This window comes from Rhineura floridana, chromosome 10, assembly GCF_030035675.1.
Source record: "Rhineura floridana isolate rRhiFlo1 chromosome 10, rRhiFlo1.hap2, whole genome shotgun sequence".
NCBI classification, from domain to species: domain Eukaryota; kingdom Metazoa; phylum Chordata; class Lepidosauria; order Squamata; family Rhineuridae; genus Rhineura; species Rhineura floridana.
This window is the reverse complement of record NC_084489.1, coordinates 82,034,870-82,052,387: the sequence shown is the minus strand read 5'-3', so window position 1 is coordinate 82,052,387 and position 17,518 is coordinate 82,034,870. Positions and strand designations below refer to the sequence as shown.

Below are 17,518 nucleotides of genomic sequence, written 5' to 3'. Positions count from 1 at the left end.
ATGCTACAGTTTAGTGTGACGGAAATAAGGAAGACCATGCTAGAGCAAGACTCTGACTCATGTCATCCTCCCATACCCTGGAGGAGGAGTTCAAAAGTTTTGTTTCCCTTTCTGGTTAAACATAGTCTGCCATGTCACCTGCACCTGGAACTGTGGTTGATCTTGGCCACAGTTAGCTTAAACAGTGGTAAGTGAAGTTATGCAACAATGGTTTAAAGTTTGCTTGTTTCAAGCTAACCACAGTGAATATTTAAAAAACATAAATGAAAGCTTCCAAACTCCATTTCCTGGCTGTGTGGAAGGAGCAGAAAGAAAGAAAAACGTGCAAGCCCAAGGCTCACTGTGGGTGCCATATTCTAAACTGGGGTAACCAACATGGTGCCCTCCAGATGTTGCTGGAGTAGAACTCCCATCATTCTTCACCACTGGGAATGCTGTCTGGGGCTGATGGGAGTTGGAGTCTAACATCATCTGGAAGGCACCACATTGGCTATCTCTTGTCTAAACTATGGTTATAGGTGCTTGATGCACAAGAACAGTAGTGTTCTGTGTTTATGTATATTTCATCCCTAGATGTATACATAGGTCTCTCAGATACATTTTAGAATTAGCCTTTGTTGGGTGCCTCAGTCCCTGCTCTCTGTGAAATGAGAATAATGCTGACCCTGCGTGATAGCTGGGAGAATACAGCAAAAAAAGATGGGAAAGTGCATACCTGGCACATTAGAAGTGATGTATTAATATTCCTTCAGAAAAAATGTTGGTTAATTTTCTTATACTTCAGACAGCTTTTTCCCCTTCATCCATGTTCAGAGTACTATATGAAGCCAACGCTCTTTCAATGGAAGTTATTGTTTTTGCTCCCAGGGCAATGTTGAGTTATCAAAGCAATGCACTCCTATGACATTTGCAGAGATCTTAATTTTCCGGCAAGTCCGGAGGCATTTAATTCCTCCTGTTTTGCCGAAACACTTGAGGTGTCTTAACTCTTGTTGAAGAGAATACACAGTGTCCTTTCTCTTCTGTTGAGAGAGAAACTAAAAGTTCTGGCTAAGATGCCAGGCAATAACTCAGTACCGGAAATGAAATGGCTTTCTTGGAAAATGAATTATCCCTGCATACGGTGATTGTGGAGAAGTGAGAGCTCCTAGGTATGATCCAGCCTATCATGCGGACGGAGTAGGACTGATTTTGTGACCGAGAATGCAGGAAAGCCCTGGAGGCACGTAGCTCGGGATGTAGGATAAATGTGCTGTTAGCTATCTGTTAATTTTCCAGGTGAGAGGTTATGATTTCAAGGCGGACATCTGGAGTTTTGGAATCACAGCCATTGAGTTGGCTACAGGGGCGGCTCCTTACCACAAATATCCACCCATGAAGGTGAGTGACCAGTTGGCTAGTTCAAATAATTGAGCTGATGTCTAGGAAGCACATGTCTCCTCACATCAGCCTATCTTGGAAAGCACTGCCTCTGGACATGAACTTGCAAAGTGGGAGGGGAGGGGAGGGGGAGTTTCCTCTTTCTGCATGAGTGTGGGAATCTCTATTTTGACACTAAGGAAGGAAGTTGGCAACCAGAAAACAAACCTATATTATCAGAATGCAAAAACAAACACATTAAGACAGGATTTGCCAACTGTGTTCCAAGGAACTATTCTGCAGTCCTTCAGTGAGAATATTGGTGATAGTGGGTCATTGTCCTGAAGGTTTTTCCCCCCTGCTGAGCTTCTCTTGCAGTGTTTGCTTTTGAGGTGCTCAACAGCTTAACCCTTCCAAACATCTCACCTCACCTCACCCCTTGACTTCTCATTGGATTCCTGTTTAGACTCTTCTGTGATCTCACTGTCCTCCTCTTGAAACCTTCCTTGTTTCATCCAACATTTCCAAAAGCTCCCTCTCATTGTATCTAGAATTCTCATATGAACTGAGGAAGCTGCCTCATTCTAAGTCAGACTGTTGGCCCATCTAGCTCAGTGTTGTCCACACCATCTGGCAGCAGCTCACCAAGGTACCCGGAGATGCTGTGGGCTGAACCGGGGACCGTCTACATGCAAAGCAGATGCTCTGTCACTGAGCTACAGCCCTTCCTGCCTCAATAATTAATATGCTCATTAATATTTCAGTTTATGATCTGCTTTTTGACCTTCAGGAACCTTAAAGCAGCTGTCATACATAAATACGCTACAACTCTGTTTTCAAATTAAAAGAGAAACCATCAAATCAAGCCACTTCAAAGCAGGAGATGAATTACCTTTTATCCCAGCACTTTGCGCCAGTTCCCTGCACCTCAGCCAACTCAGGCTTTTGACCAAACAAAGCAGCCAAAGCAAAGTGTTCCTGAAAATGTTCTGCCTTCTGTTCCACAGAGGTGAAATCTAGTAGCGTTAGCAAGAGGATTCCCTAATCCCATCACCAATGTGTGGTATTGTGACTTCATCTGGCTGAGCTGGTTTTCCACAATTTTTCCATTCTCGCTTAATGCTTTTATTATTCTGTGTCGTCTTATCCAAAATCATAACTTTTTTTTTAAAAAAAGGCAGCCATCACCCAAAACAAGTGTACCAGCTCATTCCAGTTCCTTTTTAAAGTTTTGAGGTGGGACCACTCTTTTTGTTTAAAGCACCAGATAGACTTTTAGATGCTAAATAAATTACAGGTTAACAAATGAATAAAATTGTTTCTGCTGCTCACCTCTATTCAGATGCGGAGGATGAACAAACTGAGGGGGGCTGTTGCCTTCGTGCCCCTCCCTGGAGATTTTCCAAAAGAATTTCTGGGTGCTGTGGGAATAGGGATGCTGAACGAGACCACAGACAGGGCAAGAACTAGAAAGAGCCGTAGCTCAGTGGTAGAGCATCTGCTTTGCATGCAGAAGGTACCAGATTCTATCCCCAACATCTCCAGGTAGGGTTGGAAAAAGGCTCCCCATCTGAAACCCTGGAAAGACAGTGCAGGGAATACTAGAATCATAGAATGGAAGGGGCCTATAAGGCCATCAAGTCCAACCCCCTGCTCAGTGCAGGAATCCAAATCAAAGCATTCCCGACAGATGGCTGTCCAGCTGCCTCTTGAATGCCTCCAGTGTTGGAGAGCCCACTACCTCTCTAGGTAATTGGTTCCATTGTCGTGTGGCTCTAACAGGAAGTTTTTCCTGATGTCCAGTTGAAATCTGGCTTCCTGCAACTTGAGCCCATTATTCCGTGTCCTGCACTCTGGGACGATCGAGTTAGATGGACCCAGTTTGGCCAAAACGAGCCAAATGGGATGGCCCAGCGGATCTGATGAGGCTTCTGGGCCTGAGGTTTTCGCTGCTGCTGTAAAGCCTCCAAAGATAGGACTTTGTGACTCATGTTGTGTGTGATGCTAAGCACCTGTTGCCAGAATATCAGGGATGGCTCCTGGACCATATTGACCGTGGAGGAGAATTTTGGTAGCTGTGTGCAAGTTGTCATACCACTTTGCTATTGCATTTTGAAAAAGCTGGGCCTGCCGAAACATTCTTCATCTATAGACTATTAAAGATAAAGTAGCCTCCACATTGAAGGGGGAACGGTTTCAGGCATCAGACTGAAAATAAGAGATCCTTCATCAGTTTATCCCATCTCTTTTTCTGAAATCAGTGCGCAGCTAATTAATTTTTCCCAGAGGGAAAAGTACACAGCCTAAAAGTTACAAACAGGTGAGAATTGACATAAGTAACCTGTAAAGAGATCACAGTGGGCAAAAGCAAATGCAGAGCACTGGCTCCACCTCCTTTTATTAGTTTGGCTGCCTCTCAAAACTTCATAGCAACAAAGATAAATGAAGAACCACAAGAAATTTTAGATAGTGGGTGGGCTTGGAACAAAATGGAGTTCCATTTTGTACTGTAGATTTCCTAACCTGGAACTGAAATGCACTAGTTCATGGAATGCAACAAAGGGCATCCTGTGCATCATGTACCTGAGCAGCACTCAGAAACTCAGCGCTGTTTAAGGAGAGGGAATGTGGCACTCCATTCCCTGCCCTCCAATCCTCACCATCCCAAAATACTGTGTGATGCTCCGTTGCCAACTCAGGGTCTCTAGTGGGATGCTGAAGGCTTTTTGCACTTTAATGTGCTCTCCATCTTCCTCTGCCAGGCCCCAAGAAGGCCGTAGCATCTAGGGTTTTTCAAAAAGATGCCGCCTGATAATGAATGGGAAGTCTATCTTGATGCTTCTAATGGGTGTAAAATTCTTCCAGGTCTTAATGTTGACGCTACAGAACGATCCACCCTCGCTAGAGACAGGTGTGCAGGATAAGGAGATGTTGAAGAAGTATGGGAAGTCTTTCAGGAAGATGATTTCGTTGTGCCTGCAGAAAGACCCAGAGAAAAGGTACACAGTGTTTCTACCCAGCTAGAACTTGTAACAAATCAGCGTTGCGTGATGAAAGCTTCTTGCGAGAGTGGAAGATAGAGAAACTGTTCAACCACTGGTCGGCTAGATAAATGCAGAGTACGGTTTGTTACGGCAACATTATGAAATTGCAGGGTGCATGGAGCGAACAGATGCTGTTTTATTGAGGGGATGTCAGCACAGCAATGGCAGGATCGCATCTCTGGCTTGCACAAGCCGTTCTCCCGTGCTCTTGGCCTTCGCCTGCATAGACCATAATGCAGTATCCTTGTGATTCATCAAGCTCTTATAAACCAGTGTGTGCATGCTATTGATTCGGGCAGCGTATTTACGTTCGTTTTACCGTAAGCAAATGTATAGATATTTGTAATGAAACAGTTTTTGTCATTGCAGTGTTATTGTCGCCTTTTGAATGGGGTGCATATTACATTCAAGACGTCATTAACATTTAACATTTGTATAACGCTTTCAAATGTTCAGAGCGCTTCACATGCATTATCTAGCTGTAATCCCTACAGCAGTTGTGCGAGGCATGTCAGGATTATTTCCTCATATTGCTGATGGGGGGGGGGGGATTGAGGCCGAGAGTGTCACGTGCCTGAGGCTATCTAGTGAAATCGTGGCAGAGGGGAGATTAGAATCAGGGACTTCCTAATTCTCATCTTAGTCTCTTTGCCGCTGTGCTATGCTAGCTCTCTCTGTTCAGACTTACAATGGCTACTAGTCGTGAAGGCACCATGCCTGTGAGTACCAGTTACTAGGAGCTGCATCGGACAGAGGAAGCTGCCTTATACTGAGTCAGACCATTGACCCATCTTGCTCAGTACTGCCTACACTGACAGGCAGCAGCTCTCCAGAGTGTCAGGCAAGAGCCTTTTCCTGTCTTAGCTGGAAATGCTGGGAATTGAACCTGGGACCTTCTGCATGCAAAGCAGAAGTTTACCACTGAGCTACGGGAGAGTTGGCCATTGTCGTCATGTTCTGCTAGTAGGCTTTCCGTTGGGAAACAGGTTGCTGGACTAGAAGGGCCTTTGGTCTGATCCAGCAGGGCAGCTCTTACATTCTGCTGTTTTGTTTTCTGAACATAGGAGGCTGCCTGATGCATAGTCAGCCATCCCATAATTATCTCATCAGGTAGGCAGTAGCTCTTGAAGGGCTTGGGTAGGGTTTCTGCTATCTTCCCCAGCCCTGCTGAGAGCCTTTAATTGCACTCAGGACCTCCATTCTCCGTAAAAGCATGTGTTGTACAACGGAGGCCAGGCCCTTAATCCAGTATACCTGTCTGTATACAACAGGTGTGTGAGGGACCTGTGACTCCTATTCTCTTCACAGAGTTACAGTTCCCAGAGCGGTTTAACAATCAATCCCTCTTTCTAGGGAACTCTGGGAATTGCAGGTCTGTGAGGGGAAGAGAGGTCTCCTAGCAACTCTCGACACCCTTCACAAACTACACTTCCCAGGATTCTTTGGGGGAAACCTCACTGTTTGAAGTGGAGTAATAGTGGAATAAATGTGTGATGTGAATGTAGCCAAGCAGTGAGCTCTGCATAGAGAGGAAGTGTGTGATCACTCTGTGGAGCCTCTCTGCACAGGACATTGGGTAAGTTCCACTGGTGGCTACTAGATGTGATCCTTGAAACTTCAGTCTCAGTTTTTCAGAGGTGATGCATTTCAGAGGGCTAATGACAAGCGCTGGAATTGGATACTATTGTCAGCCCCTCTCCTCTTGCTTGTAAACCACCCTGAGCCATCTGGTTGGCCATTGTTGGTTATCTGGACTGTTGGTCTGACCCAACATAGCCATTCTTGTGCACTGATTGTTAAAAGTAGATGAGTTTAATTGCACCCAAAGCATGTAATGCAGAGAATGCAAAACAGAACACAAAAGCAATGGAAGGCTTCTAATTTTTAATGCTTGCCAATCAGTGCGCATGCCTACTGTCAGATAACTGCAGCCTTTTTTATGATTAGTGGGTACCAGTTACATACCCATCCCTTTGCAAAGCTTGTTCAGTTCAGAACTAGCATCTTGGGAGGTTCTGTTGGCTGTTGACATGTGAACGAAGTTGTGCACATCTGTGGGAAGCAGCAGTTTTTGTCGCCATCCAATTTCTTTGCTTGTGTCTCTTCTGCTGGTGATTTTTAAAGATTCCTACAACACAAGTTTGTTTTGGTATAGCAAGAAAAACAAACAAGATAAAAAGTGACTCTTGTGACTTCTTTTGATGACTCCTGCCTTTTTTTTATAGACCAACAGCAGCTGAACTTCTAAGACACAAATTTTTCCAGAAAGCAAAGGTAGGATTGTAGATGGATAGTTTATATTTTTAAATAAGTAAGAAAGTAAATAAATAATAATGTATTTGAATGGAGGAGCAATTTACTGGCGGTTAGGCAATAAGCTATGCATTGCAGCAAGGTGGGTTCCTCCTAGGTGGAATTTTGTCTGCCTTGAGATTCATTAGGCCACTGGTCTTTAACTGCTAGGTCTCAGCCTGATCTAAAGCGGGGGTCGCCAGCCTCACTAACGGCATACAAATGCATGGTAAAAAAATTAAGAAATGGTTCTTTAAATGAATGCTTCGGTCCAAAAAGGTTGAAGACTGCTGCATTAGGCATTTTTTGATTCAGAAATCAGAATCCCTTGATTATGAAACTACTGGAATGGAAGCCTCTGCCAAACTTGGCTTAGTTTCTTTTGGCTCTGATTGAAATGAAAGTTACTAAACACTCAAGGCAATTTACAGTTATTCAAGGTGAAGTAACCCAAACGACAATATCAAAACAGTTACTGGATCTGTGGCTGTATACTAAAACGCATTATTATAACGTATAATATCAAAATGAAAGTCAACAGTGCAGCAATTACAGTCATTTAAAAGATACGGTAAAGTATTTTCACCTAAAGGCTAGTAAGTAATGAGGTAGAGTGGGCTTCCCTGGGAAGCAGATTCCAAATTGTGGTGCCAAGACGGGAAGGCCCCCACCCCAGGCCCCACTAGCATTTACCTCACACAGAGTAGCAAGAATTCTCTGGCAGTTTATAAAGAGCTGGGAGGTCCATGTTTGGAGGAAATTCTCCTGCATACAGACAGGACTCCGGCTGGGGTAGGAAGACTTCAGGAGTACAGGATCTGCTTTTGTTTTGTTTTCTGACTAGAACTCCAAGATCCAACAACTGGAGGTAGGCCCAAAATATTGGGGGGGGGCAGTGGAGGCTAGTCTATCAGGGCAAATGGGGCACTGCCCCACCAATCTGTCCTCAGCCAACCCTCATCCATCTGCTTTCTTATCTACAACCAGTCGAGGAGTCATTCTGCCTGTTATTGGCCCTGGATCTGCCTGCAGTTAGCCTCTCTGCTGTCCTCCCTATCAGTCCCAATGTGGGCACCAGCTACCACAGGGGTGGGGGAGTGGGGACATACTCTCAGATAGAAGTGGCAGCGCCCACATCCTCAGTCCAGAATCTTTTGTTTTCAGCACCAGAACTGAGTTCAACAGACCTGCCTCATAAAAACCACTCTTGATTTCTCCCCCTCCAAATGTTTTAATTGGGAGGGGGGAAGCTTTTTTGATGTTGCTGTTTTTAGACAATTCGGTGTCGAAAATCCTTGCTGATCTGCTGCAAATGGCTCAGATTTACCAGTAGGTCGCAGCCTACCCTCTGCTCACTCCTGGTCTAGGGCTTTTCAACATCAAAAATAAAGCCTTGAATAAGGTTTGATAGCAGCCAGCACAGACCCGGCTAGTATAGGTCAGCTATGTCCCCTTGTTGCCATCCTTTGGTAATAAATGAGCTTCTCATTCAGTTCTAGCAGCAGTTTCCAGACTGTCTTCAAGGTAGACGATAGAGAAAGTAACCAGGGCACTGATGGCGGTTGAAAAGATGTTGAAAAGTATTTTGGGGACTGAAACCTTGCAGTGTTCCCCCCCCCCCCAATAAATCCTAAGGTGTTCAGAGAGGAGCAGGAGACTACTAGTACTCTTTGAAAGATGTGTTGGTTTTCCAGCACTTGTTTCAATGGCTTTTCTAATTCCCTTTCAAGTAACAAAAGAACTATTTTGGGCTCCCCCTCCCCCCCCCGTGGGGAGGAGAGCCTGGCTGGGAGTCCAGAGCCTGTGAGTTCAAATCCCTGCTCGTGTCTCCTGGGTGTCAAAGGCCAGCTAAAGATCACCCCCACAGTGAGTGGCTCAGGGGTTACGTGCCCTGCCACCTGTGCAGCCGTGGGCAAGCTGCAGAGTCCCAAGGAGCCCAGTTGCCCCCCAGCTGGCAGTTGCAGACAAGGAAGGGGCTGGCTTGTGCAGCCGTGGGCAAGCTGCATAGTCCCAAGGAGCCCAGTTGCCCCCCAGCTGGCAGTTGCGGACAAGGAAGGGGCTGGCTTGTGCAGCTGTTGCAAGCTGAGCAGGCCCTAGCCAGCTGGGGAGGACTAGCCTCAGAGGGAGGCAATGGTAACCCTCCTCTGAATACCGCTTACCATGAAAACCCTGTTCATAGCGTAGCCATAAGTCGGGATCGACTTGAAGGCAGTCCATTTCCATTTCCCCCAAAAAACCAAACCAAAACGCTCTTGTCAAGAAATGCTGCTTGAGCCAAATAATAGCCTTTGATGAACAGGAGTCACAAAGTAGCGCTTCAATGTTTTTTCTCTTTTCTTTTCTAGAATAAAGAATTTTTACAAGAAAAAATGTTGCAGAGAGCCCCAACGATCACCGAAAGAGCCAAAAAGGTACTAGTATAACATAAACTGGGGATCTGCAGGCTGCGTTTTGTAAATTTTCTGCTCTGGTTTTCAGCAACCTTTTGTTTTCTTTTATCATGTTTGATTTATAGCCCCCACCCCAGAGCCATGGAGCAGGTAGCAATGTATATACATTTTTAAAAAATTACTTTGCCCTATCGGTGGGATCTGCCAAAAGCCAATTTGAACAAAAAGCACTTCCGCCACTTCCAGAAAGGCACACCCAGGCTCAGGGCTTGGGTGAGACTCTAGGGGGAATGGAGTTCCGGATTTGAAAGACAGCAGATGAGTGTCTCTCTAAATACCCTTGTGATTCTGAGTTGACAAGCAGGCTATAAGGGTAAGATGCTGGTATTGCTGGTTAATCTTTAAAGGTCATGATTGGAAGTAAGGGCGGAGGGTGATTAGATGTATGTTGGATCAAGGCTGCTTGGGAACTTGTGGCCCTCCAGATGTTGCTGGACTCTGCCCATCATCTCTAATGATTGACCGCACTGACAGGGACTGATGGGAGTCGTAGTCTCACAATATCCAGGGTGGCACTAGTCCCCCATCCCTGTGTAGAGCTCACAAACACCTTGAATTGAGCCAAGAAAGTAGTAGGAAACTATGGTGGATGTTGGTATACCGTGATCCCAATGACCCATCTCCACCAGAAGTCTTGAGTTGGCCTTTTTCTCTCGCCCATGTTTTTGAACCCTCATGTTTAGCCAGCCTGCCTCTCCTGTTGTTGGCTGTAATGCAAAACCATTTGCCGTTAAAATAATTGAATAACTAAATTTTCATATTGTCAGAACCACAACACGGTCACTGCTATGATTAATTGAATGAAATCTGAGAACTTTCAGCGTAATAAACAAGAGCTGCCACATTATTGGAAGGAATATCCTCGTTGGATAATTTTTTGTTGCTTATTTACGGTATTGCAACAGGACTGTAATCAGTCAATGTGCCCATTTACTCTCAGAACTGTGGATTAATCAACTAGTGTTTTAGTTGATTACCCCACAGATAAAACAGATTAAAAACTTGCAGCCCTAACATATATTTGTATCAGAGAAGAGAAAACTCTGCACTCAAAATAACCATATCAGTAGTACTGTATATACAAAGTGTTCTTAATTTGCGTGCTTTATTTTAAGATCATGTTGAGTTTGTGGATTTTGGATGTAATTCCCACCCCCCCTCCCAATCTCCCCACATCCAGTGTGGTTTGGCAGGACAAGAAGCATAGAAAAATGTGTACTGAGGTAGGTTATGGTTAGGGGAAAGTGGGCACAAGCTATAAAAGGCATGTAACAAATAATACCAGACACAGAAGCACCGCCCTCCTGAAACACACTGGGCACAGAACTGCCCTGCTGATCATCAGATCCTTTTATAGCCACATTGCACATTTCAGACCACTTTTCCATAGCCGGAGTTTTTTTTTTAAAAAAAGCAAACAGGTATAATTTTCAGTAGACTGAGCAGCTGCTGGTTTTCCTTTGAGGTCTATGCAAAATTCCCCAGGTATCATAGCTAAATCACAAAGGAGCTTAAGTAAACATTCATGGGATTGCATGTACGGAGGGATGCATAGGCACTAGAAGGGCAGGATAGAAATCTATATGAAATACCGTCGGTAACTTGATTTATGGCTTTATCGCAATGCAGGTCCGGAGAGTTCCTGGCTCCAGTGGGCGTCTTCATAAGACGGAAGATGGCGGCTGGGAATGGAGTGACGATGAGTTAGATGAAGAGAGCGAGGAGGGCAAAGCAGCAATTTCACAGCTCAGGGTGGGCGCCAACTTCACTGTTTGCCTCTTAAAACCAGTCCAACATTGAAAAGAGGTTTCTCCATTGTGATAACTGTTTTAAGGGTGCAGCTATTGCATCGATGGGATTGCAGGAGCATTTCTCAGGAAACTTGTAGGTGGTGGTGAGGGAGGGATGAAAAACTTGTATTGCCAAGAGACCTCCAGGGCATACCAATGTGGCCATTTGTGAAACAGAATTCTCCTGTTTTCACATGAAAACGCTTTCATATGATTAATATTACAGGTTTTGGAAATCCACTAATTGCTGCAGTCTTAACATCTGGGTTGTTTCGTAAGGCATTGTGTTTGGGAAAGTTAAAGACCCTTTGGTCAACCTCAGAATTGTTGCTGTGATAGTCTGGCCTGAGGCGCAGACATAATGGCTGGGCCAGGGCTTTCAAGAGGGCCTCTTACTCAGTGGGGAGGAGATAAAGGTGAGCCTAGAATTCTGGGGGCAGGGGGTATGTTAATAGAAGAAAGGTGAGGGGGGACATTGGGCTGCTTTAAGGGTTAAAGTGGGATTACTCTTTGAAGGAATGCTGTGAGAGCTTTTCCACCTGTGTGTAATGTTGGCACGTCTATCTGTCTAATTTGTACACTGACCCTCCTGGGAGTTAGTGCACTTCAGGTAATCCCATTTTACCTGTTCTACAGAAGCTTAGTCACTTGTGGTCAGAGATAGTGACCTGGTTCGCACAACCATGGTGAGCCAAACTGTGGCTTACCTAAACCTTTGGCTAAGCTGACTGGGGTTCATGGGATCTCTAGACCTAGGCTGTGCAAATGTGCAGGCTCCAGGGGAGGAGCTCACAGCTGCTTGGCTCATCTCTGGTTGTTGTTTTTTTCCCCTGCCTTGCTGTGCTGAGTTAAGCCAAGGCGTGGCTTAGTATGTCTGGGACTTGTGGTTAAGCACTGTTCCCTCTAACCATGAGCTTTAGCCAAGGTTTGATCTTGGATTTACAGGTTGTAGTTAATGAGTATATATCTTTTGCTCTGACCAAGCAAGTATGGTTAATGACTTCTGAACAAGCCAGGATAGTAAGTCATGGTTTGAATTTATAGTTTGTAGAAGACTTTCCAGTTTGTTTATGCAGTCACAGTAAGCCGTAGTCTGTGGTTGCCGTATGAACCAATCTTGTGACTAGCCCAAGGCCATCTGATGAGCTTTGTAACTGGGTGCCTCTTCATGTTTTCTCTAATAACTGTGTTTGCCATGGCTACTCTGGTCTTTCTCACAGTAAACAGGAAATCATAGGCCCACTGCGTTCTGGTGTATGCTTGCCTGTCCTTCTCGTGTCATGTGCTCACTGTGGGGAAACAGTCATGGGGAGCTGGGCCTGTCAGCTCTACATGAATTAGTTTGGCAATATGCACTTCCAAAAAACAACCTCAGAGCTCTGGCCTTTAGACCACACTGACAGAATTTTGGATTTTTATATTTCATCTTAATAAGGTGAGCTGTGAAAAAGCACATTGGCTGCACACACAGCCCATTAACTATAGTTTCCCGTTTTGTCCAAACCAGGAAACTATGATTAATGAACAAGCCAGGATAGTAAGCCATGGCTTGAAACTATAGTTAATAGAATACTTTCTGATCTGTTTGCTGACTTGTGCAGAGTGGCTGTGTGGGCAGCCAGAACGCTTATTCACAGCAAGATTTGATCATCCAAACTCAACCACTGACTCTTCTGTATGCAATCTTTCTGGAATCTGTGTAAATGGGGTCTGTTAGGAATTTAGGATCCTCCATGAAGCCATTTATGCAGTTAACAAAGAACTCTGATATGATTTATGAACCTACTGCCTAGTTTGTGCACATGGCTAGTGATTGCTAAGAATTATCATTCCCCAACCTGGTGCCCTCTGGATTTTTTGGCTACAATTCCCATTGGGGAAGCCTGAGTTTTCTACATCAGTGATCTGTCTCATTCTGACCCAGCTAAGCAATTCTTACTTGGTGGCATTTTAAAATAAATCAACAGCTGTTTCCTGCATCTTTTGTGCTAGGGGGGTTCTTAAAAAAAAGGTGTGTGTGTGTCTTTCTGGCTGAAAGATAAATCTCCTCACCAGTTAGAACAGGGATAGGGAAACATGTAGTCCTCCAGATATTCTTGCTCTACATTTCCCATCAGCCCTGATCTTTGCCCATGCTGGCTGGAGCTAATGGGAGATGGAATCCAGCAACATCTGCAGATCCGCAGTCTAGTCATCCCTGTTCCAAGGGCAGCTAAATCTCTCTCCTTGAAAGAGAGCTTGGCCCAGTTTAGTATTTGTAGTCACAGACGATATTTTGCTTGCTCGGTAGAATTTACTCTGGTGTCTCAAACCAAAGATATTCTTACTGGTTATTAAAAAGAAATAGTAAATGAGTTTACCCCTCCCATAACTGTAACACCCTCCCAAGCCTAGACATCTGAACGTAGCGATTTAAAGCTCTTCTGGGATCAAGGAATTACTGCTAATTGTTAGAGTGCAACACATGGATCTCTAAGCGCTTCATGCTCACTTTTAGGACACACTATTATTGTGTGTCAGTGACTTTATATGGTAAACTCTGGGAGTTTGTTTTGAGCTGGTGTAGCATTAGTGACCGAAAGAAAGTGAACTGCGAATTGGGAAGGCCCCACTTCCAAACGTGCCTCTGCTGTGAGCCTCAGGCAAGTCTCTCTCTCTCTCTCTTCCCCCCCAGCCCTCCCTTCTTCTACAGTATGGGTGGTGGTGGTAGTAATAGTAATAATAATTATTATTCTTAAAAAACACCTGTGAAAGGATTGCAGCAAGATTAGGTATGTGAAGTGCTTTAAACATTTGAAAGAACTGCATGAATGCAAACTTTTATTAAACCCTAAATGGGCAGAAGTAAGCAATATTATAGCAGCTAAAACAAGTCACAGGACTAGGGCCCTGATCATAGGAAGAGCCTGCTGGATCAGGCCAGTGGCCCATCTAGTCCAGCATCCTGTTCTCACAGTGGCCAGCCAGGTACCCATGTAAATCCTGCAAGCAGGACCTGAGCGCAACAGCAACTCTCCCCTCCTGCAGCTTCCGGCAACTGGTTTTCGGAAGCATCCTGCCTCTCACTATGGTGGAAGGGGCACTGCATTTTCCATGGGCTCCCGCATGTCCCCTTCTCTACTAAATCGGAGAGTCCAGACCCCATTGGTCTTCACAGCTGGTTTTCACGGTTGTCCTCTTAAAGCAGGAGGGAAGAGCCTATGGCCTTCCGACCATTGCAGGACTACAACTCCCGGTCATCTCTGACCCTTGGACATGCTAGTTACGGCTGACGGCAGCTGAATAACATCTGGTGTGCCCCTGCCCCCATTCCTGCCATACCACTTTAACCTTTTATGGAAAAAATGATGATAAGAGATGATTTTTGCAGGAATTTCCCTCCCCTCCCAGAAAGATGTGATTTACTGAGATGTATTGTAGAAGACATAGTAAAATACACTCAGGCTGGATCTTCTAATTCTCCCCTGTGAATGCCTTCCTTATTCCTATGGCCAGCGTTACCTGGAAGGAAAACACAGGATTGGGAAGACTGAGGAAATACGTCATTTCAGCCTCTCTGTTCGTGACGCTTCGGACGAAGTGTGATGTTGCGCCTAAAGCTATAGCTTTCAACATGTTTCTGTGACATAAGATCTGTTCTAGCATTGCATGCTAATCACAGGCGTCTGTTTTTCCTTCCCCCTTTAGTCGCCCAGAGTGAAAGAATCATTACAGAATTCTGAGGTAAGTTATTAATCAGCCAAGCACCGTAACATCACAAATCTCCAGGCACGCCCTGTCTCCTGTGTTTATGTTTTAGGAAGTGCCATTATCACCAGCATCACCTCTTCGCCAGCAGGTCTCGGGGTGGGTTACAACAGTTTAAAACTCAATATTTAAAAACAGTTAAAATAAACTCCACGCACAGTAACAATCACAGGAATTATTATTAAAGGCACTCAGATAATACTAAGGCAACAGTTTCACTTACACAAAGTGTCAGTCTACAGACTGCATAATGCTGGCTTAATAACTGTTGACGCAAACTAAGTGGCAGGCAGCATTTTTGTACACAGCTGCATGCAACGTGCAATTTTGCAAACTAATCATGACTTTGAAGTAGCACAAGCTGCCAAAGCCAGTTAATAAACAAATATGTATATTAATTATGGTTCCTAACAAGTCCAGGGTATGGCCTGACGGCAGAGGAGGCCTTCTGCTTGCTGAAGCTAAGCAGGTCTGGGTCTGGACAATGCCTAGATACGAGACCACCTGGGACCCACATGTACGCCGCCTGTGGGTTGCATGATGGGAGAAAGGCAGCATACAAATGGAAGGCAATGCTACATTCTAGCGCTTAACCCTGCTGGCAGTTGCTCATGGCGGGGGAGTGAGGCATCATGGAAGGAACAGAAGTATCCAGTGAGTGTTCTGAGCAATGGCAAAACCAGCAAACCTTGCAAGGTTCTGGGGCAAGAACAGAGTCATTTTGTGACAGGAGTAGGCTGCCTTTCATCAGTCAACTGAAGGCCAAGGAAGATGGGTGCACAAACGGCTGTGACTAGCATAAGAGAGCCTGGGATAAGGAAGGGGAATTGGGGGAAAGGAATCTCCCTCCCTCCAACAGAGCCCTTTGGATCAGCCCAGACCAGTATTGGTCCATTGGGTAGTTTGACAACTCTGAACGTGCTAGTCGCTTGTGAGGAGGTCCGTAAATGGCTGTCCTAAGTTATTTCAAAGGAATAGCATCCTGGGCTCCTTCTGGGAGGAATGGTGAGATATAAATTTAATACATAAAGCTAGTAAAAAGGCTATAGATGTAATTTTTCATTTCATTTTCAGCCACAAAAAATTAGTTAAGTCACAAATGAGAAGGAGTCAGTAGGCCCCAGAGATCGTGGAGAGGAACACCAAAAGTTTATTGAAAAGTTGGAAGTTGGCATGCTATTTGAAGTTTAGGCTCAGGGAGAAGCAGAGCTGTGAGACTATGCCCATCCCAGTAATAGCATAATGGTAAATAATTGGAGTTTTTTTAAAAAATGTTTTGGGGCTGCAATCCTGTGATCCCTGGGAGGGCATCCCAAGGGCCACTGGATTTTGCAGATGTCTCTCTCCATGGCCAGAGAGAGATCTGGTCACAGAGGCCTCCATGCAGCAGCACTGGAGAGGTCTGTGGCTTGTTTGATGCTCTCAATGTCCCAATAGCAGAAAGGGCAAAGGGGGGATTTGAATCCAAAGCCCTCCTGTTCCTCCAACACATACACACATTCACACACCCACACACCCACTCCACCCCAGAACAGGGGGAAAGTATATCAGCCACAAGCCTGGATATGTGTATTTGCCTTCCAGTGGGACTTGAGTGTGCGTAAAGCTTCCAAAAAGGCTGGGGGGGGGGAGTTGAGAAAGATGAAAGCATCTTCTACCTTGCCGGCATAAGCCCAGGAGGGTTTTGGATTCAGCCCCCACCCCCAGAAGGACTGCTCTCTGAGAGAGGCACAAACAGGGGTATGAATTGCTGTATTAATACTTATTAGCAGAGTTTTATTTATTTATTTATTTATTTATTTTATTACATTTTTAGACCGCCCTATAGCAATAAGCTCCCAGGGCGGTGTACAGTATAATAAAACTGATTAAAATACAAGCGGATGCAAATACAATACAGTACACAATAAAACATAATTAAAAATTTCCAAATTTAGATTCAATTTTAAAATTTTAAAATTTTTTTTAAATGCCTGGGCAAAGAGGTAGGTCTTTACCTGGCGCCGGAAAGATAACAGAGAAGGCTCCAGGCGTATCTCGTCAGGGAGGGCGTTCCATAGTTTGGGGGCCACCACCGAGAAGGCCCTAGCTCTAGTTGTCATTCTCCGTGCCTCCTTATGCGTTGGGACACGGAGAAGGGCCTTCGACGTTGAGCGCAGTGACCGGGTAGGTACATAGCGGGAGAGGCGTTCCGCCAGGTATTGCGGTCCAATGCCGTTAAGGGCTTTATAGGTAAGAACCAACACTTTGAATCTGGCCCGGAAACATATTGGTAGCCAGTGCAGCTGGGCCAGAACAGGTGTTATATGATCAAACTTTTTAGTCCCAGTAAGGACTCTGGCCGCAGCATTCTGCACCAGCTGAAGTTTCCGAACCGTCTTCAGAGGTAACCCTACGTAGAGAGCATTACAGTAGTCCAATCTAGAGGTTACCAGAGCATGGATAACTGTGGCAAGGTTCTCCCTGTCCAGATAGGATCGTAGTTGGGCTACCAGCCGAAGCTGGTAGAACGCATTCCGTGCCACCGAGGCTACCTGAGCCTCCAGTGACAGGAGCGGATCTAATAAGACCCCCAAACTACAGACTTGCTCCTTTAGGGGGAGTGTAACCCCATCTAGGGCAGGTCGGACATCATCCATCTGGGCAGAGAGCCCCCCCACCAACATTATTTAACATAAAGCATAACACAAGAATACAGGAATTGTTATGAACTGTAAAGGATCATGGGATTTCGGGGGGGGTAGTTGCTCTTCGGACTGGCCCTCTGGCCGCGTCCAAGCGCTCTGGGAATCATCATTGGGTATCTCTTCCTTCTGTAGAAATGAATCATCAGTAT

At 45.2% G+C, this 17,518-nt stretch overlaps 1 protein-coding gene across 1 annotated transcript in view; it reads left to right on the top strand.

Annotated features, from left to right (window-relative positions):
• OXSR1 (oxidative stress responsive kinase 1) overlaps window positions 1-17,518 on the top strand; it is a 129,920-nt gene that overhangs the window by 96,562 nt on the left and 15,840 nt on the right. Inside the window, exons 7-12 of the mRNA XM_061586147.1 lie at window positions 1,279-1,380; window positions 4,225-4,358; window positions 6,629-6,677; window positions 9,041-9,106; window positions 10,775-10,897; window positions 14,623-14,658. Of these exons, the coding sequence (XP_061442131.1) occupies window positions 1,279-1,380; window positions 4,225-4,358; window positions 6,629-6,677; window positions 9,041-9,106; window positions 10,775-10,897; window positions 14,623-14,658 (510 nt within the window). The remainder of the gene's footprint in view (window positions 1-1,278; window positions 1,381-4,224; window positions 4,359-6,628; window positions 6,678-9,040; window positions 9,107-10,774; window positions 10,898-14,622; window positions 14,659-17,518) is intronic.